The sequence below is a fragment of the Ovis aries genome, chromosome 1 (assembly GCF_016772045.2).
Source record: "Ovis aries strain OAR_USU_Benz2616 breed Rambouillet chromosome 1, ARS-UI_Ramb_v3.0, whole genome shotgun sequence".
NCBI classification, from domain to species: Eukaryota; Metazoa; Chordata; class Mammalia; order Artiodactyla; family Bovidae; genus Ovis; species Ovis aries.
In genome coordinates this window covers 190390283-190417271 of record NC_056054.1, presented here as the reverse complement: position 1 = coordinate 190417271, position 26989 = coordinate 190390283, and the positions used below count along the sequence as shown (strand labels likewise).

General features: G+C 46.1%; 1 protein-coding gene across 7 annotated transcripts in view; it reads left to right on the top strand.

Moving 5' to 3' along the window:
- The window catches only part of SLC12A8 (solute carrier family 12 member 8), a 151174-nt gene that overhangs the window by 104318 nt on the left and 19867 nt on the right, over nucleotides 1-26989 (top strand). For 6 of the 7 annotated variants that reach the window (XM_042232562.2, XM_042232567.2, XM_027956607.2 and 3 more), the window contains 4 exons: nucleotides 3404-3491; nucleotides 5050-5137; nucleotides 13591-13737; nucleotides 18614-19259. In XM_042232562.2, coding sequence (XP_042088496.1) covers nucleotides 3404-3491; nucleotides 5050-5137; nucleotides 13591-13737; nucleotides 18614-19259 — 969 coding nt within the window. The remainder of the gene's footprint in view (nucleotides 1-3403; nucleotides 3492-5049; nucleotides 5138-13590; nucleotides 13738-18613; nucleotides 19260-26989) is intronic. The other variant, XM_060418875.1, reaches the window with a different exon arrangement.

The window sequence follows — 26989 nt, the reverse complement described above, 5'->3', positions numbered from 1 at the left end:
CTCCTCGAGTTTCAATAAGCATTTTCTCTTGTTGCCAAAATATGCAGTCAGCAAATCTTTAAAATAATTCATAGTGTCCTTTGTGTTGAATCCGGTTCCTATCCAGAAGCATCCCTACTGGGGTCTCCCTTCTTCTGCTTCAGACCCCGCTGGTTTCTCTGCTGCGCAACTGCACAACCATTATCTGGGACTTTATTAACTCCTGACTTACCACCACTGCTTTCTGAATCTTCTCTTTTTCTCTTTCATAGCTTATATCCTCATTTTACTGGAGTCCTTGCTTTAGTATCTTCCTCCGAAATGATGTGTGGGAGGTAAATTTTCTGAGCCTTTCTTTGCTTTACTTTCACTTAATTGGTAATCTGGCTAAAACTCTAGTTTCAAAATAGCTTTTCCACAGAATTTAAAAATCAGTGCTCCGTTGTTTTCTAGCACTCACTGTTGCTGTTGAGAAGTCTGATGCCAGTCTAATTTTTGTTCCTTTGTAACTGTTCGGTTTTTATCTTTGAAAATATTTAGGATTTCTTCTAAAATTGCACAATGATGCATTTAGGTGTGGGCCTTTTTGTTGTTTACTTTATGGGATATTTCAACCTGAAGACTTGTGTCTTCTTCAGGGTGGAGACATTTATTTCTGTTGTTTACCTGCTTATTTTATTTTCTCTGTTCTCTCTTTCTGGACCTCCTGTTAGTTGGATATTGTAACTCCAAGATTTCTTCTCTGTTTCTCCTATTCTTTGCTCAAAATTTCTACCCCTTTGTCTTTCTGTTCTAAATTCTGGGTTATTTACTTAACTTTATCTTCTAGATATCCCACTGCATTTTTAGTTTAAGTGATCGTGTTTTTAATTTTAGTGATCATGTTTTTAATTTCCAAAAGTCTTTTTCTTGTTCTTCGATTATTTTTTGTTTTTCATAGCATCTTGCTTTATAGGTAGAATATTCTTCTTGGATGTTTATGGAGCTACTAATTAGATTTTCTTCAAAATTTTCTTCTGTGTCCTGATTTTTATGTTTCTTCCAGGCCAGTTTGTTCTGTTTTTATCGTGCATGTGTTTATGTATTTGTTGTTGATTTTTGTTATACACTTGACGACCTTTGGTTGCTGGCATGGATCTCCTGCTGAGGTGTGTGGGGTCTGTCTCCTGGATGGGGCTCTTCCTTCAAGGAAGAGTTGACAGCAGTGCGTTTGTGGGCATGTCTGGCTCTTGAGAGCTTCATCTGGGGTGTGAACATCCATAGTAGTGGTCCTGGTTTTCCTTGGGCAGTTTATTTAGATCCTCTAGATAAGCATTCCAAGGTTTTCTTTTCCTTTCTATTCCCTCTTTTCCTTTAGTACTCTGTATCATTTTATCCATTTTCTATGTTCCAGACATTTGTGGAAACTTTTCCTTTACTTATCGCTCCCCCCTCTTTTTTTTAAGGCATGCATCCATCTTTCCCTTTTACTATCCTTTTAATAGGGTCTTGGGAGGGAGAGGACTGAGAATAAAGAAAATGTGCCCTATATGCCATTTTAAACAAACAAAAAACATTTAAGGATTACTTCTCCCTTATTTCACAATGATCACTATAGAAAATTGAAAAAGTAGAGATAAACGATAAAATAAAAAAATGATCTGTTTTTCCATCACCCAGAAATAACATTAATGTTTTGAACATGTTCTAGTTCCTTTTTCATTTTTCTACACATCTATTTATCTGTTTTTTTTGTTTGTTTGTTTTTTTCACAATAAGATCATACGGTATGTTCTGCTTTCAGATATGCCTCTGAAATGGAAACAATTGCTCTTTTCATGTCACAACATATCCTTGATGTTATTGGAGGGCTGGTATATATTGAAAGATGTATCATCACTTATTTAGCCAGTCCTCTCCGTGGCTCAGATAGTAGAGAATTTGCCTGCAATGCGAGAGACCTGGGTTTGAACTCTGGGTAGGGAAGATCCCCTGGGGAAGGAAATGGCAGCCCACTCCAGTGTTCTTGCCTGGGGAATTCCATGGACAGAGGAGTCTTGTGGGCCACAGTCCATGGGGTTGCAAAGAGTCAGACACGACTAAACGACTAACACACACACACTACTTTTAGACATTAGATTGTTTATAATTTTCACCGCTCTATATATACAAGCTTTAATAAACATTTTTGGATACATCTTTACTTATGTCCTTGACTGTTTACTTAGGATACAACCGTAGTAGTGGAACTGCTCAGTCAAAATGTGTGCAGTTCTCTGCCTTAGTTCAGCATTCATGGCAGTCTTTGAAATAGTTCCTCTTTAACTTTCTGGGCCCAAACTTTCACTTTACTCCACTGCATTTGAGTTCCCTCAAGCGTTATAGCAGAGGCGTTAAGAGAGCAATTTTCCAAATCACACAGGCCGGGGTTGAATCTTAGCTTTGCTACTTACTAAATGTGTGACCTTAAGCTATTTTAACTTACCTCTTTTAGCACTACTTTCCTTGTCTATAAAATGGGGGGAATAATTCTACTTTTCTGATGTGGTTGTTGTGAGGATTAAATGAGATTTAAAAAAAAAAAAAAAGCATGAAAAGCACTTAATACAGGCCCTGTCAGGTTCAAAGGGTTCGTAAATCCATATTGATGGAGTTGGACCCATTCCTCTCCCCAAACCCATGCAAAACGTCCTTCGAGACCACATTCACAATGCACCCACCCCCGTGGGCTTGCAGAGCGTGTGTGGGCTGGATCCATATGTTCAGCACACACTGTCTTGTTGGTTTCCTGCCTGTGTGTGTTTGGACCACAATGATGACCTTCCCATCATGACTACGTGCTTCTCATGAGTGTTCATGAGAAATAGAGTCCACGGTGAAGAGGAGCTCGCCACTCAGTGTTGGCAGCATCAAGATGGTTTGTTGGAATCTGTTTAGAGCCCTTTGGCAGCTCAGGAGCTTTGAACAAGGCTGCTGACTCTGAATATTGGATGAAACGTGTCCCTGGGGTCCCTGAACCCCAATGTAGTCTGGGGATAGCAGAGGGAAAGAACTCTGCTGAGCAGGCAGGGGTGGGTTCTTTGCTAAGGCTGAGTCTCTCCTGGGTGTTGTCCGGCTGGAAGGCAGAGCTCAGAGCTCAGCATGTGGCCTTGGGACCTTTGTGTGGCCTGCCCGCCACCTCCCTAGCCCTCATTACTTTACACTGGGCCATAAGATGCTTTTGTCGCTAGTCGAGCTCTCCTCCTGAGCATCAGCCAACCCACAAAAGTCCCTTTCACGCCTTGAGGATGCCTCCGCAGTTGCCAGGGGAGACTGAGAAGTGCACTTTGCAGAGCCGCAGATGGGAGGGCATGCCCGAGGATCCCTTCCAGGGAGGCCCCGAGGAGGGGAAGGGGATGTGTGGAGGATGCTGCTCACCCTTCTTTCCTGCCTGGGTGTCTTTCAGGAGTCATGGCCGGTTTCAACATGGGGGGCGACCTCAGGGAACCTGCTGCCAGCATCCCCCTGGGCTCCCTAGTAGCCGTTGGCATCTCGTAAGTTCCCCTTGTGGCAATCAGCTGGAGAGAGGGAGAGAAAACCCCAGGCAAAAGAGGGGATTGCTCCTTTTGTTCTAAGAGTGCCCTGTATGTGACCAATCTATTCTATATTCCAATCCTCCTTTTAACACTCAGCCAGCTGGAAAATTCATGTCTGGTGGGTTTAGATGCTCACTCTTTCATCCCCCCCGCCTGGGAATGCAGTAAGGAAGGGGGTCGTTAAGAAGGTGGACTCCTTTTTTCCTTTTCCCTCAGCCTCCTGCCCCTCCCCTTCCCCACCCCCATTTTGAACTTGGACATTTTGTAACCATTGAGTTTCCAGGACCATTGCAGGGAATATAAAAAGGAAGAGTTTTGCAGACAAAATAAGATTTGCATACTACTCCCCTCCGCTGATTGTCTGGGGGACTTCAGACAATTAACCTTCTGAGCCTCCATTTTCATCTCTGTAAAATGGGGTTAATGAGAACACATGTGTCCTGTAGATTGTGGAGGAGATGCTGTATGTAATGGCGCACAGTAGGAACTCAGAGGCTGATTCTCCTCTTCTCCCAGCTTGCCTCCCCAGTGCTGCCCCAAGGCTGCCAGGCTTCCCTGTGTTAGTTCACACTGTGCCACCCATGTGAGCAGGCTGGGTGCCTTGGGTCTGATTCTGACCTAGAATCTCTGTTTTCTCTCTGCACTATGGGAAGAAGCTCCTCTGCCTTCACTATGCAGGTGTGAAAGGTAATGAAATCCCAGACATGACAAGGATTAAAATACCTGCATTATTTTAACCGTGATGTTTCAAAAATATATGAATACACCTCTTCATCATTGCTGAGTTTGCTTTAGCTTGTTGTAATGGCACTGTGGCTCCTAGCCAGGCATATAGCACTTGTCTATTTTGTGCTAAATAAGGTGATCTCTCTGGGAGGAAAATGAGGCTGACAAAGATAAGGGAGTGTGTCTAGAAGGAAAGGAAAGAGCCCTGCCTCATTTTTGGTCACAGCTGGGAGGTCCCAGGAGGAGCCTTTGGCCCATCCTCCTACTGTCCAGACGGGAATGAGGCCACTGGGTTCATGTGAGTTCATCGAGGTCACAGGGCTTGTAAGGGCAGAGCCAGGTCACTGCTGGCTGGCCTTTCACACTCGGCTTGGCTCTCTGTCACCTGGGGGCCAGGGAACAGCGGGACTCCGAGGCCTGACAGCTCATCGGCTTGTTCTGCTGCAGGAAGACGGGGTGCAGACCTGCCAGTCAGCCGTGGCCTGCATCCTGGCCAGCTGGGCTGCTCCCCACCCCAGAAAACCTCTGTGTGTTTTTCTCCATAAGAGGCAAATGATACATTTCTACACATTTATGTGAAATGATATGTTTATATATATTTATATGAAATATGCTAGAGGAGACAAGAGTACTGGCAGTGCCCCCAGACAATCTGGGGAGCCTTCGTGATGGCCATTCTCTGTCCTTGGGGACAGTTCCCTGGGGGAGCCCTCAGGCTGAGGAGGGTGGAGTGGGACGGGATTGAGTGATGTCAGGTGGCAGCCCCGTTCTGCTCTTGGGTTTCTTGCAGGTGGTTTCTGTACATTGTCTTTGTCTTCCTGCTTGGCGCCATCTGCACCCGAGAGGCCCTTCGCTATGACTTCCTGATAGCGGAAAAGGTGGGTGAGTCCTGCAGCCTGGTGGGCTCAGGCGGCAGGTCGTTGACCAGCTCTGAGCAGCAATGGCTGCCTCCCCTTTGTATCCTGGATGGGGAATCCATGTAGTCGCCGGCCCAGGACTACAGTACAGTGGCCTAAGCCATGGGAAAGGTACAGGTCCTTCATATGTATCCCTAGACCTGGGTAACCACATCAGAGAAGACACATGCAGGCAGGTGCTAAATAACACAGGGGACACAGGCAACCCTGCATGTCAAAAATCAGAGCAGAAACAAAGAATCTGGTCACCTGAGATCCCCAGCTCCAACAATCCTTCATTATTGCCAATAGCCTCCCTTCCACTGTGAGCAGAAAGCTACTCACAAGAAACCGATAAGGAGGAAGCTGATGAACAGAAAAGAGGGCAGGAAGCCCAGCGCCAAGGTGAGGGGTGGTGGGAGGCAGGGTCGGAGGCCCCTTGTCCTCTCGGGCTCCCCAGGGGATGGCCTGATGGATTTGGATACTGCATCTTTGTTTTCCTGAGCACTACACTGGCCTGAAGATGTTTAGCCAAGTCCTCATGTTCCACAGCCTCTGAACAGGCTGGAGGTCATGTGACAGTCAAGGACACTCACTTGGCATCTCTAGAACCCAGGAGATTAAGACTTCCAGACATTTTGCTGGAAATCCCCCAAAACTCCTGTCTTCCCTTAAGTTCCCTGGGGGAAAGTGGACCCTGAGATTCCCGTCATGTATCAGAAAGAAGCGCCAGGCCAGGGAGGTGTCCTTACTCAGTTAACTCCTGAGTATCTTTGCTCTTATTGCGGAAAAAGCACCTTTTTCTCTGGTATGAGGCTTTGCAAAGCTGCCTTGCAGGTACATAGAGGGGTGCTGCTTGGGGCAGCCTGGGGCTGGCAACGCTGAACTTACATTTTAGAGCTATGTTTGGGCTTGCTTTTCACATTAGTGCGGGTTTCTTTTTCAGGTGTGTAGACGCCAGTGTCAAGGTGATATTTATTTTTGGGGGTGGGAAAGTGTCTTGGCCTTACCTTGCAAGAAGGTTTGCAAGGGGGAGCAGTTCAGGGAGTGAGAGCACTGACATCCACCTCCCAGGTCTCAGACCCCCCAGGTGAGCAGGGTTTACTCTCAAGGAAGGAGTCAGGGCCCCTCATTTGTATGTCTGTGTTTGCTGCTGCCGTCTCATGTCTCATCTCCCAGGGGCCTCTTCTCTAACTGTGGAATGAAAAGCTGGGCTCCGTTAGAGTGACTAAAGGCCTCCGGGAGTAGCTGGGCCTGGACTGAGGGAGCGGCCAGCTGCTGTCCACACCATGCCAGCAAGCTCTGCCCCTTCTTGAGCCGGTTCTTTCTTGTGGATTCCCCCACAGAGGCCCTTTCAACCATCAGAGACTCTGATCTGGATGAAAAGAGTCAAATGATCCCCTGGGCAGGGCCCCTCTCTCCATTCCTTCCCTTGTTTTGCAGGGAAGCTAAGAATAGGTGTGCGTGAGAGGGCAGCACGTGTCCCAGGAAGGCCACAGATAAGAGAGTAAGAACAGCTTTCACCAGCAGCCCCGGGGAGACTTCAGGGTGGAGATTCCACCTCTAATCATAGACTTATACATGGAGGTTGGGGGTGGGGGACTCATTTGAAAGGCAGTGAGACAGGCAGGCCCGCACTTCGCTGGTGGCTGGGGCACCTGCTAAACCCTGCCTGGCGGCAGCATGCAGGCAGATCACTATGCACACAGCAGGTGAGAGGTGGAAAATGGGGTTTGGAGAGGACACAAGACTGTTTCCCGGAACAGGCAGTTGTAAAGCCTGTGCAAGAAAGAAAAGATAGTATCCTTGGTTGTCAGTAGCAATCAGAGGCCGGCGCCACAAGTGCGGGAACAGGGACTGAACTGCTCAGAGCAACTCTGCAATAGCGACTCCCTAGTGTGCTGCCCACCCCACTCTGCCCTGGGGTCCCACAAAAAGAGGACCAAGTGAGATTCCCCCTGAAAGCCACGAATGCTGAGTTTTCCTTCTTGCCCTCCTTGGCACTGACTGGGCTGCAGCAGCAGGGACTACACTTAGGGAGTAAGTTGGGCCACAGGCAGCTGCACTCTTGGCACCCGGAGGAGGGAAGGGTGTCTGAGAGGCTGGCTGGTGCGGTACCCTGCCACCCTGATGTGGTGTTTAATAAACTGTTCATCCCCCCGCTCTGTCCCCTGTCTTAGCTGTGTCCTGGTCCTGAGCCAGCCCATCTCTGAGCTCTCCTGGGCCCCAAGAAAGCAAGGCCTCTTCCTCCTGGTCTGTGTGCCCTGAGGGTCTTGCCTGGGCCCAGACCTGTGGCCTCTGCCCTTGACTCTCCTCCTAAGGAAGCAAGCGCCTCTGAGCACCTCCTTCTCTTCCTCTCAGGCCTTTTCTGCCAGAACAGTTGTCCTCAGCGGCTGCCGGCTACCCTGGATTCCTTTCCACTGACCTGCAGCTGGTCAGTCCTCTGTTTCTTTCTGGGTTTCCTGCCACTCCTCTGATCTATTTCTAATTATTTGGCTTCCCAGCCCATGGTTCCTCTCAGAAGTTTCTTTTCACTTTATATCCCTACCCCAGAGGAAATTTTCCCTGGCTGTCGGGCGTCAAGCTTTCTGAAAATCTTGACTATGTCGCAGTGACTCTGAGGTCATCTTTGTGAGGCGCAATCCCTGGTGTGCGGTTGATGCTTACTACATTTTGATTCCCCTACACACTCCTATGGGCTTCCCAGGTGGCGCTAGTGGTAAAGAATCCACTTCCTAATGCAGGAACAAGAGATGTGGGTTTGATCCCTGGGTTGGAAAGATCCCCTGGAGTAGGAAATGGCAGGCCACTCCACTATTCTTGCCTGGAAAATTCCATGGACAGAGGAGCTTAGTGGGCTACAGTCCATGGGGTCGCAAAGAGTTGGTCAGAACTGAGTGACCAGACACAGACATACCCCTACGGGGATACCTTTACAGACAGTGCACATTTTCAGGTGGGGACATTTTTTTCCCCTATTAATCCACATGTTAAACTGAATAGGAAAAGCCCCCAAAGTGTCCATCTCAATATTATTCAGTTATAGAAAAAGGAATTGTATAAACAGCAGGTATTAGTAGGGCTAAAATGAAATAGACTGATTGCTTTACAATAAACTTATATGAAACCCAAGAAGTGTTTATTACACATCAAAAAGACCATATATTTTAGGAGCCCTGGAGCTTGCTAACTAGCAGAATAAGAACAGATTAATAGGAGGAGTATCTTCAAAGCATGCCTGTGAAAAATGAGCCGTGGCACAGGGAACACTCTCATCACCCTCGGATTTGGCAGTCACGATTCCCACGTTCACGAGCTGCACGTGGAGTGAGGCAGGGCTCGTAGCTGGGGGCAAGCCTGGCCCAGCACAGCCACCCAGCCCCGCCTGCCTGTCCTCTGCTCTCTCTCCTGGACACAGCTCTGCCTCTCAGGAAGTGAAGTCAACCATGTTTCCTTGTGGTGGTGGTTTAGTCGCTAAGTCGTGTCCGACCTTTGCGATTCCATGGACAGAGGAGCCTGGCAGGCTACAGTCCATGAGATTCTCCAGGCAAGAATCCTGGAGTGGGTTGCCATTTCCTTCTCCAGGGTATCTTCCCAACCCAGAAATTGAACCCGGGTCTCCTGCATTGCAGGCGGATTCTTTACCAACTGAGCTACAAGGGAAGCCCACATGTTTCCTTGGGGAAAGTGGCTGTCAAGTGAGAGAAAACCTTTGGCTGAAAGTGGAGATGCTGGTCACCTTGTGGAATGAGGACAGTATGAGAAAGCTCATGTCTGCAGAAAGGGGGAACTGCTTGGTATTGTAAAGGGGTAAAGGTGTCAGGATGTACTCCTCAGTAATGTCAAAGGGCCACAGGAATTGGATGAGGCAGAATGAGTACTTTGGAAATGACCTTATTAAACCAAATTCTTCAAGAGAAGGGAGTGGCCAGTGGGGTTGGCAGGATCTTTCAGTGGCTGGAGTTACCATGGGAGCTGGGATCAAGTACCAGGAACAGAGAGACAAGTTAATGCTTTTCATCAGCAGTTATGGAAAAAGAAATAAGGGTAGTTCACACCCCAGGTAATATATTAGGAAGACAGCATTTTGTGGTGACTCACACAGGTAGATGATAGAAGGGTTTTCCTAAAGAACTGTTGACACATATCTGCACAAAAAAATTCTCACTTCTACCTTTACTGGCACAGGTAGTTAAGTTTACAGTCCCAGATAAATAAAGGAAATGATTAAATTCTACAAGGCTTGGAGCAGAGCCATGGAGCTCACTGCCGTACCTGTAGAGCTCTGCTCTACGCCAGGTATCTAAGCTGTCCTCAGTGCTCCCCACAAGGGCAGATGGGTGACAAGGAAGGGGCAGGACTCAGGTGGGGGAGAGAGAGAATGGAGTTGTTACATTCAACCACAAGGACCAACGTTTTGTTTCTTTTTCAGAAAACTGGTTGAATAACAGTTTTACATAAAAGAGTGGCAAATGGACAGTCCATTTAAATGCAGTTGACAAACTGGACAAAGCTTCCTACACCTAGATGGTCATCCCTCTAGCCCTTGGCCCCAGGGCTCTGCAGCAGTCCTGGGAGTGTGAGTGGGAAGGCTGGCTGAGATGGAGGTCACTGTATCCGGCCACATGTTGCCAGATTCTCACTAAGTTCCCGAGATTACTTCCAACACTGAAGCACACCAGCCTGGCCCATCTCCTTCCCACTCACATTCACTGTAAATGGATAGGCTATATATACATGGAAAAGAACTTTTTACACTCAAATGTATGTAACCTGTTGGATTCGGTTCAGCTCAGTCGTGTCCAACTCTTTGCGACCCCATGAATCGCAGCACGCCAGGCCTCCCTGTCCATCACCAACTCCCAGAGTTCACTCAGATTCACGTCCATTGAGTCCGTGATGCCATCCAGCCATCTCATCCTCTGTTGTCCCCTTCTCCTCCTGCCCCCAATCCCTCCCAGCATCAGAGTCTTTTCCAATGAGTCAACTCTTCGCATGAGGTGGCCAAAATACTAGAGTTTCAGCTTTAGCATCATTCCTTCCAAAGAAATCCCAGGGCTGATCTCCTTGCAGTCCAAGGGACTTTCAAGAGTCTTCTCCAACACCACAGTTCGAAAGCATCAATTCTTCGGTGCTCAGCCTTCTTCACAGTACTTTCTGCAAGGAGATACCATGCCTGCCAGCGATGGAGAATTCTCTGAGGGGAGTATGCATTGAAGATAGGGAACCATGCCCAGTGGCTTTCACCATGACTACACCTTAGAATCACCTGGAGGGCTTTTGGAAAAATCAACCATATCTGAGTCCCACTCTGTAACAATTATAGCAGAATCTCGGGGTGACTTGTGTGTATAATCAGACTGGAGGACTACTGGGTCAGATTTTCAAAAAGCTTTTGAAAAAATTTTATTACAGAGTCCTTTTTTTTAAAAAAAGTCAACAGAAGGCAGAAACAAAGGCTATAGATGAATGATTGCATCTCAGAATGAATCAGGGGTTTGATACTGGGACTAGTGTATCTAACAATTTTGTAAGACATCCAGGGCACCAATTACAGTGGAGTTGTGAAGCCTTATTACTCCAGCCAACAGTACTTGCTGAATGCTCTGTGCCAGAGGTCCAAGATGCAGGAGACTTAGAAGCTTATGGTATGCTGGCAAGAGGGGCCATGAGTGTAATTAACCACAGGGTAGATGACCTGCCATTAGAGTAGACAAATAAAGTGAGGGAATTTCATATGACATTAATTTCTTCTAGTAATAAAGTGGTAAATAGAGTAGGGTGGGATAGGCGTAAATTCATGACACTGAAGAAAAGAAGGGACATTCATTGGGGATAAAGATGAAGTGGGAAAACAGTGGAAACAGTGTCAGACTTTACTTTTTGGGGCTCCAAAATCACTGCAGATGGTGACTGCAGCCATGAAATTAAAAGACGCTTACTCCTTGGAAGAAAAGTTATGATATTCAAAAGCAGAGACATTACTTTGCCGACTAAGTTCCATCTAGTCAAGGCTATGGTTTTTCCTGTGGTCATGTATGGATGTGAGAGTTGGACTGTGAAGAAGGCTGAGTACCGAAGAATTGATGCTTTTGAACTTTGTTGTTGGAGAAGACTCTTGAGAGTCCCTTGGACTGCAAGGAGATCCAACCAGTCCATTCTGAAGATCAGCCCTGGGATTTCTTTGGAAGGACTGATGCTAAAGCTGAAACTCCAGTACTTCGGCCGCCTCATGAGAAGAGTTGACTCATTGGAAAAGACTCTGATGCTGGGAGAGATTGGGAGCAGGAGGAGAAGGGGACAACAGAGGATGAGATGGCTGGATGGCATCACTGACTTGATGGACGTGAATCTGAGTGAACTCTGGGAGTTGGTGATGGACAGGGAGGCCTGGCGTGCTGTGATTCATGGGGTTGCAAAGAGTTGGACACGACTGAGCAACTGAACTGAACTGAATGCATTTAAGAGAACTAATCCACACTGAATTAAGCAAAAGGTAGGCTCTTTAGTGGACCTTAGGCTTATCCACAAAACTTCTGACCTCCCTGACTGTTTGAGGGTTATTTACCGATGTGAGGTCTTGAAGGGAGTGATCCCCATTTATTATTATAGGACCCCCAAATGACCAGACTCTTGCTTGCCTGTCCCTTTGAGCCCCTGGTAGGGCGTGTGACTTAGGCTGGGCCCACCAGATGCTTCAAATGTTATGAATGCTGCAAAGGTAAGGTGGTGGTGAGAATTCATCTTTGGGGCAGCAGGTGCTGGTAGCATCTTGATCAGACTGCTCCTGTTCAGGAATTTGAATGTGCTGCTAGCTTTGGGTCTTGCCTTTTTCCAAGCCTCATCTTTCAGCCTTCTGATGATTCTGTGACCCTCCAGTATCCTATAAACACATGCTTAAAAAATATTTCCTGTCAAGAATCCTGGCTGATACAGATTTTTCATGCTAGTTTATGTTCAGTATAGCTTGATGCGTTGTTAAAGCAAGGAGTAAAAACTAGGGTGAGGAACGTCTTCATGGAGAAGGGTATAAGGGACAAAATGGAAAATGAAATCTAGTGCAGCTATAACAGCTGGACAAATGAGCGCTTAAAATATGCGGTCCAGGCCATTTGCCTAAAGTAAAATATCAATAGAAAGGAAATGGCACCTCAAATACTTAAGAAAAGGGAGAGACTTTCCTGTGGGTGTAGATGAAGTTCAGCTCAGGAGGGGGCTGTGGGCTCAGGGACTCATGACAGACAGTGTGGGACACAGCTGCACACCAGCAGCACTGATCTTTGCAAGGGGACACCAAGCAGAGCAACTCTGCCCTCTCTCCTATCTGCTGGTGCCTTGTGGGCTCTGTGGATCTCACTCTCTCACTTAACACTTACATCTCTGTATTGGCACCAAGTGGACCAGGATGAACTAAACAGGAGCCCCATGGAAGTGAAGCCAGTGGAGGAAATAGAGTGTCTGGTGCTCCCCAGCCTCACATTGAGGCGCAGCAGAGCCCTGAGGAGCGCCCACTCATGTCAGGGGCTGGCGGGTGGGCTCATGGAGGAGGGGAAGTTTATGCTGAGTCTTGAAGCACAATTGGGAGTTTAAGAGACAGACAGTGAGTGGCTTAGGGATGTGGACAGAGGGTTCCAGCAAGCAGAGAAATCATGCTGATGCATTCTGAGTGTGCAGAGTGTGGGACTGGAAGTGTCACAGACCAAGAAGGGCCAGGTATGGCAGGGCATTGGGGAGCCATTGATACTTCTATCGCAGGGGCATTCATTATGACCAGTGTGCATGTAGGTCATGCTGGCAGAGGCCTGGGGACAGAACTTAGCCCTTAGCATTGTTGCTGTCAGTGGTTCGCAAAGGATAGTCTCCAGGCCATCAGCATCAGTATCACCTGGGCCCTTGTTAGACCATGGAGAAGGGAATGGCTACCCACTCCAGTATTCTTGCCTGGAAGATCCCATGGACAGAGGTGCCTGTCCAGGTGCTACAGTCCAGAGGGTGGCACAGAATTAGACATGACTGAAGCAGCTGAGAATGCACACACTTGTTAGATATCCAAAATTTGGGCCATATACCAGACCTACTGAATCAAGAAACTGTGAGGTAAGACCCAGAAAATCTGTGTTTTAACAAGCGCTCTGGATGAATCTGCCATTCATGGGGTTGCAGAGTCGGACACAACCGAGCAACTGAACTGGATGAATCAGACACAGTCAATTTGAGAAGCTCTGTGTAGTCCATACAAGAAGTGATGGTGGGTCAAACTGAAATGGTGGCAATGCCAAGCAGGTGGGGTGGATCTGAGGTGTTTGGAATTTATCTAAGATGTCGAATCTGGAGGATTTATGATCAGATGGGGTGTGGGTGGGTGGGTACCAGGGGAGCAGAAGGGAGCAGAAGCAGATTCTGATGTTGACTAATGAAACTGCTTCCTCATACAGGTGTCCCTAGTGGGCTTCCTATTCCTTTTGGGCTTGTACATCTCATCCCTGGCCTCCTGTATGGGAGGCCTCTATGGAGCCCCCCGGATCCTGCAATGCATCGCCCAGGAGAAAGTGATCCCCGCGCTGGCCTGTTTGGGGCAAGGGGTGAGTGACCTTTTCTTTGAGAAATGTACATTTTTGCCGCCCAACTGACTGTTGGCCAATGAATTGCTTAAATCTTTCTGATAAGAGCTGCTGGTCTGGTTCTGGTAGGGAGAAACAAGCACCCCTATCCTCTGGCTTCTTTAGTCTGGGGCCACTGGACAAAGCATCTGTCAACGTCATAGCCACCCAGAGCACTTCGGCACTGGGTTAGTTAACTGTCACAATAGCACCATGGACCCTGCCACAGCAGAGCGAAGTAGTGCCGCAAACCTTAGTAAAAATAAATTCTGGATCCTCCAAGTTTAGCCTAGAGGGAAGAACCTCTTGGTGAGGAGAGGACCTGGGCCTTGCAGCTCTAACTCTACCCTGGAGATTCACCTCCCCTTGGGGTCGCTTTATGCTGAACTCTCACACTTCTCGTCTCTGGGCTCCCTGTGAATCCTCATAGCCCTAACCGTAACTGATACAACTTGGTCGAGTCAAATCAAATGAGACATTCCTAAAACTGAAGGGGTGACAAAAGAAGGAAGCTAAGAAACCCCACTTCCCAATAATGTCTTTTGCAAGCTGTCAGTCAGTTCAGTCCAGTCGCTCAGTCGTGTCCAACTCTTTGCAACCCCATGAACCACAGCACGCCAGGCCTCCCTGTCCATCACCAACTCCCGGAGTCCACCCAAACCCATCTTGCAAGCTGTAGTTGATTTCTATCTTGTGGAAACATGACAGGGTTTCTCCCCACCCCAGTCCCATCCCCTGCCCCACTCTTGTTTGATGCCATGTAGGTACAAGTCATCTTTAATCCCTCCCTTTACCTTCCTCTGCTTCTTATCCACCAGTCAGTGTAGACAGGTAGGACAAGTGACTATCCTCTCTAGTAACTTCCATGTGGTGTGTGCCTTGTATTTTATTTTAATTAATTTTTATTAGGTAACATGTGTAGTTGGGTTGTTCAGTCGCTTGGTTGTATCTGACTCTTTGTGAGCCCCTGGACTGTAGCCGGCCAGGCTCCTCTGTCCATGGAATTCTCCAGGCAAGAATACTGGAGGGGGTTGCCATTTCCTTCTCCAAGATAATGTGTGTACAGGACTCAAAACTAAAAATAAAAGATACCCTGAGAATTTTTGCTCCATCATGAGTCTTTCTACTTCTTCATCACCTGTAGCCACATCCTATCATAGCTGGTTTTATTAGTTTTTCATGAATCCTTCTTTCTCTTTACAGAGGTAGTGTCCTGTGTACGTTGTTCTTTGCCTTGCTTTTCTTCATTTAATATAGCTTGGAAATCTGTCTTTTCGTATGAATATAGAAAGAACTTTCTCATTCTTTTTCCATCATGTTCCCTATAGATAGTACAGCTTCCAGTGAACAGTGCTACAGAGGATACTTTGTGTGTGTGTGTGTGTGTATTCAATTTTACACATATGCAGATAGATATATCTATAGGATCAATTTTCCTAATTGAGTTTGCTGGTCAAAGGGTAAGTGCATTTTAATATTAATAGATATTGCCAAAACACCTTCCATGGGAGCTGTATCATTTTGTATTTCTACCAGCAGTGTATGAAAGTTCCTGTCTTCCAGCAGCCAGCATGACTGTTAGACCTGGGCCAAGGACCTTGCTTTATAGGACTCTGTTCTGGCCTCTAGGAGACTCATGAGGTCAAGGGGACATGCCCTTAGCCTGTGGGCTTACATAAACAGATGGTGACCACATCTGGCCCAGGGACCATGGTTTGCCAGCTCTGGATTACCTCCTCCATATGTATCTCTAAACAAAATAGTTCAGTTTTGCCTGCTTTTTGAACTTCATATAAATATGGCATGCTTTTCAGGCACCATTATGTGACTCATCCATGTTTTTGCTGGTAGCAGCGGCTTGTTTATTACCATCTCTCTGTAGCATTTCCTCATTTGCTGCAGTTTCTTTGCTAATCTTGCTTGTCATGGTATGTCCCTGTTTGGGACTGTTATGGACAGTGCAGTGAACATTCTTGTAGTCGACTGGTTCATGTGTGGAGTTCTTCCAGACCTGTTAGTGGAATTGCTCAGTTGTTAAGCTCTGTATAGCTTTGCTTCATAGATAACACTGAACTCTTTCTCCAAAGTAGTTGTGTTAATTTAAACTCCTGTCAGCAGTTGGTAAGTGTTCCCATTCTTCTGTGCTCTTGCCAACACCTGATATTATCAGATGTTTTAATTTTTGCCAATCTGGTAGGTGTTTAATGGTATCTCACTACAGTCTTGGGGAAGGCAATGGCAACCCACTCCAGTACTCTTGCCTGGAAAATCCCACGGACTGAGGAACCTGGTGGGCTGCAGTCCATGGGGTCGTGAAGAGCCGAACACAACTGAGTGACTTCACTTTCACTTTTCACTTTCCTGCATTGGAGAAGGACATGGCAACCCACTCCAGTGTTCTTGCCTGGAGAATCTCAGGGATGGGGGAGCCTGGTGAGCTGCCGTCCGTGGGGTCACACAGAGTCAGATACAACTGAAGCGACTTAGCAGCAGCAGCAGCAGCAGCAGCACTACAGTCTTAATTTGCATTTCCCTGATTACTGATGAGGTTGGGCATCTTTCATATGTTTAACAGACATCCTTTTGCACATTATCTTTAGTGAGTTGTCTGTCTTCTAATTATTTTGTAGGGATTCTTGTACATTCTGAATTGCTCTTTGTCAGTTACATGTGTTAACAAATATCTTTTCCCATTCTGTGACTTGACTTTTTTTGTGCTGTGTTTTGGTAACAGAAGTTCATGTGTGACTATTTTATCACATTACAACCCACCCTTATCTAAGTCCTTCCTGGATCACTAGCATATTCTACAGTTTACCTAAGACCTCATTCCACTTATTTCAGACCCTCCTTTTATTTCATTAGTTTTTGACAATTTACTTTATTTTTTATAGTTTTATTGTTAGAGTATGCTGAATAGCTAACCCACTCCAGTACTCTTGCTTGGAGAATCCCACGGACGGAGGAGCCTGGTGGGCTGCAGTCCATGGAGTTGCTAGGAGTCAGACGTGACTGAGTGTCTTCACTTTCACTTTTCACTTTCATGCATTGGAGAAGGAAATGGCAACCCACTCCAGTGTTCTTCCCTGGAGAATCCCAGGGACAGGGGACCCTGGTGGGCTGCTGTCTATGGGGTCACACAAAGTTGGGCATGACTGAAGCGACTTAGCAGCAGCAGTTCAGCAGCATGCAAATAGCTGTAGTAAGTATACCCAAAATGTAATTTTCAAAAACAATGAAATGTATCTTTACTCCTTAAAAAAAAAAATTTACTCTGGATTCTAGGGAAGGTATTTCAGATCAATAGGGCCTCTGATCCTCAGAGACTCAGGCCAATGATGACTTTGCTACCTCCATCCTGTGAAGGTTGAACTCTGTTCCAATCCTCAGTAAGGGGGATACACTTGGAGGAACATACCTGGGAGGTTCACAGATCAGGTCTGGATGTAGCTGACATGCCTGTCCCTCCCATCACAGTGCTGGCATAAAGGAGGTGGGTGCAGTGGTTAGGTCCTGTGTCTATCCTGAGAGTAAGGCTGACAGTATTTCCTGAAGAAGAGTGAGGGAATGAGAGGAGTCATCAAGAATTTTGCTTACTGAGTAACTAGAAGGATGAAATGGGTACTTTCTTAAGTGGAGAAGCTTCAGAGTAGACTTGAGAGCTAGGACATCGAGGGATTAGCAGTTTGGTTTTGGAGCTACTTGGGTTAAGATCCTATTAGACATCAACTGGAAATGTTGAGTAGCTGCTGCTGCTGCTAAGTCGCATCAGTCGTGTCCAACTCTGTGTGACCCCATAGATGGCAGCCCACCAGGCTCCCCTGTCCCTGGGATTCTCCAGGCAAGAACACTGGAGTGGGTTGCCATTTCCTTCTCCAATGCATGAAAGTGAAAAGTGAAAGTGAAGTCACTCAGTTGTGCCCGACTCTTAGCGACCCCATGGACTGCAGCCCGCCAGGCTCCTCCATCCATGGGATTTTCCAGGCAAGAGTACGGTTGACTAAGTCTAGATTTCAGGGGAACATTTCAAGCTGGAGTTTCAAATTTGGGAGCTACGAGCATTAAACTGGTTTTCAAGGCCATGAGCCTGATTGAGGTCCTAGAGAAGGAAGATAGGTAGAGAAGAGGAGGGGTCCGAGGATGGAGCTGGAGAGTGCTCTGAATACATAATTCAGGAATGTGGGGTGGCCAGCGGCAGAGAGTAAGGAGCGGCCACTGACAAGGGGACCAGCGGGAGAAGCCAGGAGACAAGGGAGCAACCAGCTGGGTCCCATGGAATGCTCAGGTCAAGGAAGGCGAGGACGTAGAAGCGCTGTTGCCCCGGGTCAGGGTCTGTGAGGAGTAGCTTCTGTGGAGTGACAGGTCACAGTACATGGAATTAGCACATTTTCTCCACTCTGTCTTCCTGCAGGTCACCCATACTCACCCCCATTAGTAACAGATGTGCGCAAATGTGTGTGCGAGAGTTTGTTCATGTTTGGTATTGGAACCGCCCCACCTCAGTCACCAATGAATCTGCTGTGTCTTCCGGAGTCTGCTACTCCCCTTGAGGTTATTTTCTCCATTATAGCTTGGGAAGAATCAGTTTTGTATTTCTTTGATTTCCAAAGCTGACTTTAAAACCCAGTGAAAGACAAAAAGAGAAATACTTGTGAAGTTCGTGTTCTATAGTATTGTCCCATGTTAGTAGTTACTCTGGATTGGACGTCATTATCCCAAGCTTGCAGATGAACTGTTGCTAACACACCAAGAAGCACATGGGAGAAGTGACTGGGCCAGTTTGAGCTGTGTTTCTATCATGTCCTGTGGTTTTCTTCCATAAAGTTTCATGGTCCTGCAATTCCTTTTGTTTCTGCAGAACGGGCCAAATAAAACGCCGGTAGCTGCCATCTGCCTGACCGGCTTGGTGACCACGGCCTTTGTCCTCGTGGGTCAGGTGAACGTCCTGGCCCCCATCGTCACCATCAACTTCATGCTGACGTACATCATGGTGGACTACTCTTACTTCTCTCTGGCCATGGGGGGCTGCAGCCTCTCGGAGAGGCCTGAGTTGGTGCCCGGGGAGGGCCTGGGTGCTCTCCAGGGCTCTGAGCCCCTGCTTCTGGAGAAGGCTCCCAGTTATGGCTCTGAGGGCATTGCCCAGAGCCCTTCTGAGGGCACTCTGCTAGAATTCACCAAGGACATGGATCAGCTCCTCCAGCTAACCAGGAAGCTAGACAGTAGCCAGCCCAGGGGAGGAGAGAGCCATGGGATCCTAGAGAATCAGAAGCGGAAGACCAAGAAGGCCAGCAAGCAAACCCTCCAAGAGAGCTTCCTCTTGGACCTCAGGTCCCCTGATTCCTTCTCTCCTGGGGATGCTGATGGATGGCCTACTGCCTCCTGGGAAGGGCAGAGGCCCCACAGGAACGCACAGAGTCCCAGAAGTGAAGGGGATCAGCCTAGGGGAGCCTATGGAGCAAAACTCATCCCTGAGCCAAGTAACCAGCCCAGGCCAAGCAGAGAAGGTGGGTGCTTCGCAGTCACACCAGGGCCTCTTAATTTGGGAGTTATCACAACCCTCTTTCAAATCCTTAGGTCATTTTATAACTGGCTTTAAAATCCTTGTTAATTTCATTTTATGTTTACGTTAAAATATTATGGTCAGTTATCAGCTGAATTTATAATTCTAGTCTGGTATAGAGTTGTTTTAAGCAGAAATTTCTATCTACTCTTGTATGTTAGGGCTGGGAGCCGTGAGTGAGTGAGTGAGTGAGTGAGTAAGTGAGTGAGTGAGTGAATAAGTGAGTGAAGTCACTCAGTCATGTCCGACTCTGCGACCCCATGGACTGTAGTCTACCTAGTAACTAAATATTAATTTCATTTTACTCAAAAATGAGCCAACATGAATGAACCGGTTTCTCCCTTCAAGGGAAGTGGAAGTGTGCTGTGACAAACTGCCTGGCAAGGGCTCGGTCTATTTCGTCTTTGGAGGATGAATCTCCCAAACCAGGCAGGAGGGGGATGGAGAGACAGGAGATGAGATAAAGAGCACAGCTTTTCTTTGCTTCCTCGTATCTGCAGACAGAGGGAGACACTCAAGGGAGACTTCTGGGGTGTGAGAAATTCCAAGAGAAAGAGAGAACTCAGAATTGTTTAGTCTTCCATATTCCAGGTGCTTGCTTGTGCTCACTCAGTTGTGTCTTTCTTTGTGACCCCATGGATGTGTAGCCTGCGACGCTCCTCTGTCCGTGGGATTTCCCAGGCAAGAAAACTGGAGTGGGTTGCCATTTCCTTCTCCAGGGGATCTTCCTGACCCAGGGATCAAACCTGTGTCTCTTGTTGGCAGGCAGATGCTTTTACCACTGCACCACCTGGGAAGCCCGTATTCTAGGTACTTGACATACATGATTGCATGTCATATAATCGTTGTTAGCACTTCCTGTTTTACCAGTGAAGACCCCGCATCCCAATGAGATGACAAAGACTCCTCAGAGCTGGTATTCTGCATGGCTGGATATCACACCCACGTCTCTCTGTATCTGAAGCCCAGTACCTTCCTCACGTAGATTAACCTGTTTCCTGAGGTCTGTGCAGACAAGTGTGGGTAAAGAGAAGGAGACAGGGGACATAGAAGAGATGTCCAAAAATAATTGCTTTGGGTTCTTTTGTACACCTGCTTTTCCTTCTTTACCTCCAGATAGGTGGATGGTTCTTGATGGTAGGAGCATAATTAAAATTTTTAATCATATCATTTTTGTCAAAATAACAAGTACAGTTTAATAAGCCAAGTGGAATTAAAAGTCACATAGCCAGAAATAGTAGTTCTGTTCTTCTACACCATCCCTCTCCTCCATCCTGTAGTTCCATTCCCAGAAAATCCCACTTTCAGCCAAATTGTGTTAACCTTTATGTTACTAAATAATATATTTGTATTGTTACTTCTTGATATATCAGTTTTAGGTATCATTTTTTCAATTTACTATTATGATAAATGAAGACTAGCTCGTTTATGCCACTCTGATTTCTCACCCAATGTCCCCCATGTAATTACATCACAGTTTAAAAACTTAATTTTAGTAGCTAGTATTCATATTATCATGATTAAGTAAATATTGCTTAACTATGAGCCATATATTATACTATGATTACATTGCCTTTTTTGTCCAACTTTTTCTGTTTCCTGGGGTTAATAATTGCCATGGTTTTTCTATTTGCTTGGTTTTTCTGTCATCATTTTTCTCTGTGTACTCCGGTGAATATGGCAAATGGCTCTCAGTGTTAAGTTCCAAATGCTCAAATTCTTAAGACATTTATCATATCCATTTGTTTCTTCCTGTCTGTCCTGTGGCTCCTATCCTGATCCCCTCTAGTTTGTCAGTTCTTTAGGCCTGCTACAAAGCTGTTGTCTTGGAATTCCTCTCTGTCTCTTTTTTTCCTACTTGGCATTGACTGACCTCCCTATGTTTGAAGAATTTCCAGTGCTGTGAGTGTTGGTGGGAGGCAAAGCAAGCGTTTCACACTTAAAACTGAAAATGTCAGGCACTCAGTTTTCCAGTCCCTCCTACAGGCAGAGTTCAGGCACAGGAGCAAACCTCAGTCAATCAGATAAGCCGATTCCGAGTGGATCAGACACTTGGAACCAGAAACCTGAAGAGGTGAGGACTTTGAGGAACTCTCTGGAAGCGTGATAGTGGGTGCAAGGTGACTGCATCCCTGGCTCCACCATCCAGGGCTTTTCAGGGTCAATGGTGTCGGAACCTGGGTTGCTGCAGCAGTGATATCCCCACTAGACTGCTCTGACATATAATTTTGAGTGTTGTCCTTGGTGATTTACCTCTGAGATTGGTTCACTAGCCTTTCCAGCTATTCTCAGAGATTGGGAAATATCTTTTTAGTTGGTCATATTACCCTGTTCTTGATTTCCAAGAGCTCTTGGTTGTAATCTGATTTGTCTTTATCTTTTAAAAAAATTTTTGAAAATCATCTCAATCTTGTTTTATGGGTACAGTGCTTATTTTCCAGGTGATATTAGTTATTCTCCCTTTAAAGTCTTTTTCTGCCCGATGATCTTTAGATTCTTTTCTCTTTGGCTTTGTCTCATGCTCCCTTTTATACTGGAGGCTTTGCTAAAATGTCTGTTGATCTTTTGATTTCCTTTTCTACTTAGAAGTGAGTCCTGAAAAGCTGTTGAGAAGACCTGTGTCCTGGGCAGTGCTTATTGGTTAGGGCACCTCATTGTAGAGTGATCAAGAAGCTGGCTTTTTCATGAGAGGACCCCCAAGTGTGATTAGCTAGAGATTTCCTCTGGCTCTTCAGTTCCTCCAGAGAAGAGTCCTTTAATCTCTTGCCTAGGAGTCCCCTAGAGAGCCAGGTGATGTAAGGGAGTTGAGGTATCCCACTGCTTAGGATACAGACATCATTGAATCCCGCAGTTTCTAGCTCCATCCCCTCTCTCTTTGTTATGCCTGGTGTCCCAAGTTCAGGCCCTCTCTGGTTTGATTCCTTCAAAAAAAAACCCCTGCCCCCCACCAACACACACACACCTTGGGGAGGGGTCAGGCAAAGAGGAGTTATTCCCCAGCTGCATGAACAGAGGAAAGGAACTTGATGCCCAGCTATTTCACATACCGTCTTACGAACAGTCGCCTGCACTGTCCCGCTTCCTGGTCCTGAACTTTTTGTGGTCCACTAGGGTACACTGGACGGAGAAGGCAATGACAAGCCACTCCAGTACTCTTGCCTAGAAAATCTCATGGACGGAGGAGACTGGTAGGTTGCAGTCCATGGGGTCGCTACTAGTCGGACATGAGTGAGTGACTTCACTTTCACTTTCCACTTTCATGCATTGGAGAAGGACATGGTGGCCCACTCCAGTGTTCTTGCCTGGAGAATCCCAGGGACGGGGGAGCCTGGTGGGCTGCCGTCTATGGGGTCGCTCAGAGTCGGACGCGACTGAAGTGACTTAGCAGCAGCAGCAGCAGGATCCACTGGGCCAGTCCTTGCCAGCACCCTCTCTGTAGGCCCTAGAGTTCATCCTCGGCTCTGCTCAGTTTGTTACTACTCCTCTGTCACCTCTCCACCTTCCGAGACTTGTTTTTACCTTGTTTCTCTGATTCTTCTTGTGTTTGTGGGTTTATTTAGTTTATTTAGTTTGTGGGTTTATTTATTTAGTTCCTCTTCTGTTTTCTTAGTGGGTTATCAGGAAAGAAGTGTGGTCATTTTGCAACATTTAGTCAGTGAAGTTGCCAGACCTTAGAAATGTCCCGAGCTCTTGCTGACCCCTCCCTCTCCTCCATTCTTGCTGCCTGAACCTGGGTGCAGGCCCTCGTATCCAGCACCCAGACTCTTGTTTATCTCCACGCTCATCTCCAGACTCCAGATCCTCCTATATCCTCTATCTCGTTTTCACTGTCCTCTGAATGATCTTTCTAGGGTAAAATTCTCATCCTGTCTCTTTTACTTAAAAACCTTCGTTGGAATATAATACCTTCCATCTTGGTGTGATTTGCAAGGTTCTTGGCAATATTGCCCTACCCTACCTTCCTGGGCGCTTTTCTCATGACAACCTGTATACGTATGTTCAGCTACACCCAGATGTGTGCCCCAAACACGTCATGTTCTTTATTCCTTCCTACCTTTGCAATGCCATTCTGCCTGCTGCAGTTGCATCACTCCTCCTCTTCCATCTGAAAAATGCTGACTTGCAGTTTAAAATCCATTTGACTTTTCAGATGCACTCTGAGAAGGATTCCCTGATCTCCTCTCCTATGCAAGCATAGCATTTGAGCCACACTAATGGTATGAACACTTATCACATTGTTTTATACATTTGCTTACACATTTGTCTTCGGGCTTTCTCATCTATCTGTCTAAGGAAATATTAGTTTTATTCCTTTGCCCCTAGTCTGTGAGCTACCTTTAGTCGCAAACCATGTCTTTCTACCTTGTCTTCATCAACAATATTCCCGCACAGTATATGACACTGACAAACATACAGTAAAGGCTAATAAACTGATTAACAATTGTACAGATACTGGCTAAAAATTTTAAACATTGGTAGGTAGAGTAGAAAGAGTTAAACTATCAGAACCTAATGTGTGACAAACCAGATGCCATAAAATAATGAGTTAAATCGCTAGTGAATATATATTGTTGAGAGTAAGTGGGTCAAAAAATTAACTTGGGGCTGTATTTGATACTTTATTTAGCCACAAATTCCTTATTTATAACAGCTGCCCAGGAAAGAGATTTGTGACTATTGAAGATATCATCAAAGACAAAAAGGATCTGATGAAACAGAAATAAAAAACATTTGCACAACGCAGTGTCACAGAAGGAAACAATTATTCTGACAAACACAACTGATAAAAGCATACCTCCCAAAGCATATTATTTTTAAAAACAGGAAGGTCAAAATCCAGATTCCACTAAAGAGAGGTCAGAAGGAATGAAACGCACTTTACATTTGAAAAAACAGTGCCCAGACTCACTGTCCATTCAACAAACTAACTTTTATGATTAAGTGTTGAATGTTGTTAGTAGCTAAAAATAGGCAGCATTTACTGAGTCTGTCCCACATGCCTGGTGTGGAGATACTCTCTTAAATACGGATGATCTCAGCTCAGATCTAGGCATTGTTACTAGCTTTTTCCAGATGGCAAAGGTGAGGCTTCGGGAAGTTATACACTTACTCAGAATATGCGGCAGCTAGAATTTGAACCCAGGTTTATCTCATTGTAGAATCTGTGTTCTAAACCACTATCAGTTCAGTTCAGTTGCTCAGTCGTGTCCGAGTCTTTGTGACCCCATGAATTGCAGCACGCCAGGCCTCCCTGTCCATTACCAACTCCCGGAGTTCACGCAAACTCATATCCATTGAGTCGGTGATGCCATCCAGCCATCTCATCCAGGGTCGTCCCCTTCTCCTCCTGCCCCCAATCCCTCTCAGCATCAGAATCTTTTCCAATGAGTCAACTCTTCGCATGAGGTGGCCAAACACTGGAGTTTCAGCTTTAGCATCATTCCTTCCAAACAACACCCAGGACTGATCTCTTTTAGAATAGATCGGTTGGATCTCCTTGCAGTCCAAGGGACTCTCAAGAGTCTTCTCCAACACCACAGTTCAAAACCATCAATTCTTCCGTGCTCAACTTTCTTCACAGTCCAACTCTCACATCCATACATGACTACTGGAAAAACCATAGCCTTGACTAGATGGACCTTTGTTGGCAAAGTAATATCTCTGCTTTTGAATATGCTGTCTAGGTTGGTCATAACTTTCCTTCCAAGGAGTAAGCGTCTTTTAATTTCATGGCTGCAATCACTATCTGCAGTGATTTTGGAACCCCCCAAAATAAAGTCTGACATTGTTTCCACTGTTTCCCATCTATTTCCCATGAAGTAATGGGACCGGATGCCATGATCTTCGTTTTCTGAATGTTGAGCTTTAAGCCAACTTTTTCACTCTCCTCTTTCACTCAAGAGGCTTTTTAGTTCCTCTTCACTTTCTGCCATAAGGGTGGTGTCATCTGCACATCTGAGGTTATTGATATTTCTCCCGGCAATCTTGATTCCAGCTTGTGCTTCTTCCAGCCCAGTGTTTCTCATGATGTATTCTGCATAGAAGTTAAATAAGCAGGGTGACAATATACAGCCTTGACGTACTTCTTTTCCTATTTGGAACCAGTTTGTTGTTCCATGTCCAGTTCTAACTGTTGCTTCCTGACCTGCATACAGGTTTCTCAAGAGGCAGGTCAGGTGGTCTGGTATTCCCATCTCTTTCAGAATTTTCCACAGTTTATTGTGATCCACACAGTCAAAGGCTTTGGCATAGTCAATAAAGCAGAAATAGATGTTTTTCTGGAACTCTCTTGCTTTTCCCATGATCCAGCGGATGTTGGCCATTTGATCTCTGGTTCCTCTGCCTTTTCTAAAACCAGTTTGAACATCAGGGAGTTCACAATTCACATATGCTGAAGCCTGGCTTGGAGAATTTTGAGCATTACTTCACTAGCGTGTGAGATGAGTGCAATTGTGCAGTGGTTTGAGCATTCTTTGGCATTGCCTCTCTTTGGGATAGTATGTATATGCTGCTTGGGTCAGTGTCTATTATGAACTAGGTCGTGGTACTGAAAATGTTAGTTGCTCAGTTGTGTTCGACTCTTTGCAGCCCTAAGGACTGTAGCCTGCCAGGCTTCTCTGTCCATGGGACTCTTCAGGCAAGAATACTGGAGTGGGTAGCCATTCCTTTCTCCAGGGAATCTTCCCAATCCAGGGATGGAACCTGGGTTAAATGAATCCAATTTAAACCACCATTGAGATATCATTGCATATCTATTAAGCTATCAAAAATTTCAATTAAAACCATTTAGGTCAGTGGAAATCAGGTATTATATGTAAGCATTGTTGGAAGCAAGGTCAATGGAGTCATTCCTTTTGGATCAATTGATTTGTTTTTTCATCAAACTTAGGAGGTTTGGGGTCATGATTTCTTCAGAAAGCAGTAGTTTTGTTGCCAGAGGGAGCAAATTTGTGGCCTTTGCCTTTATAAGCTTAACGTGGTGAGTCAAGTAGAAATGGAATGGGGGAATTTTTAGCTTTGCTAGCCTGAGGAAGTGGAACCAGTGAGGGTGAGCAGTGTACCAGCCAGAAATTTAATGGGGAGATTCTAGAAATGAGAGAGCCATAGAAAGACTGTAGCTCCCCACACCGCTGATCTGGGCAGCCTGAGAGAGACTGGGATAATCAGTCAGCTTCAACTGTGGTTCCCAACCCACACACACATCTGCTGACAGAGGGGGAAGCCTCTTAGGCCACATAGACACAGGGGCAAGCTCCATGCTACTAAAAACTGGAGTGGGGATACGAGTAGCCCAGGAGGAAGACTGTAAGCTCTCACTGTTCTCACCCTCAGCTCCAGCAGTTTTAGAAATATAAACACTTCTTAGTTTGTCTCCATTTGGTAAATTTCTAGAGCCCCAAGGGATTGTTTCTGATAATTTCATCTAGTTGTATACCTATCTCTTACAGAGAGGATTTTCTGCCCTCTTCACATTGCAGTAGCTGGAAGTCCCTCTGGTTCATCCTCTCTGGAGAATGAACTTTTAGGCTGTAACAAGAAATACAAAACTGTCTAATCACTCTGACTTAGTAAATCTAGTTGGGGGAATTGTATCTCAAGAAAACAACTGTAAACTGAACAGCAAACCATAAGTATATACAGGTTCTCATAACTGCATTGTTGGTGCTGATGACA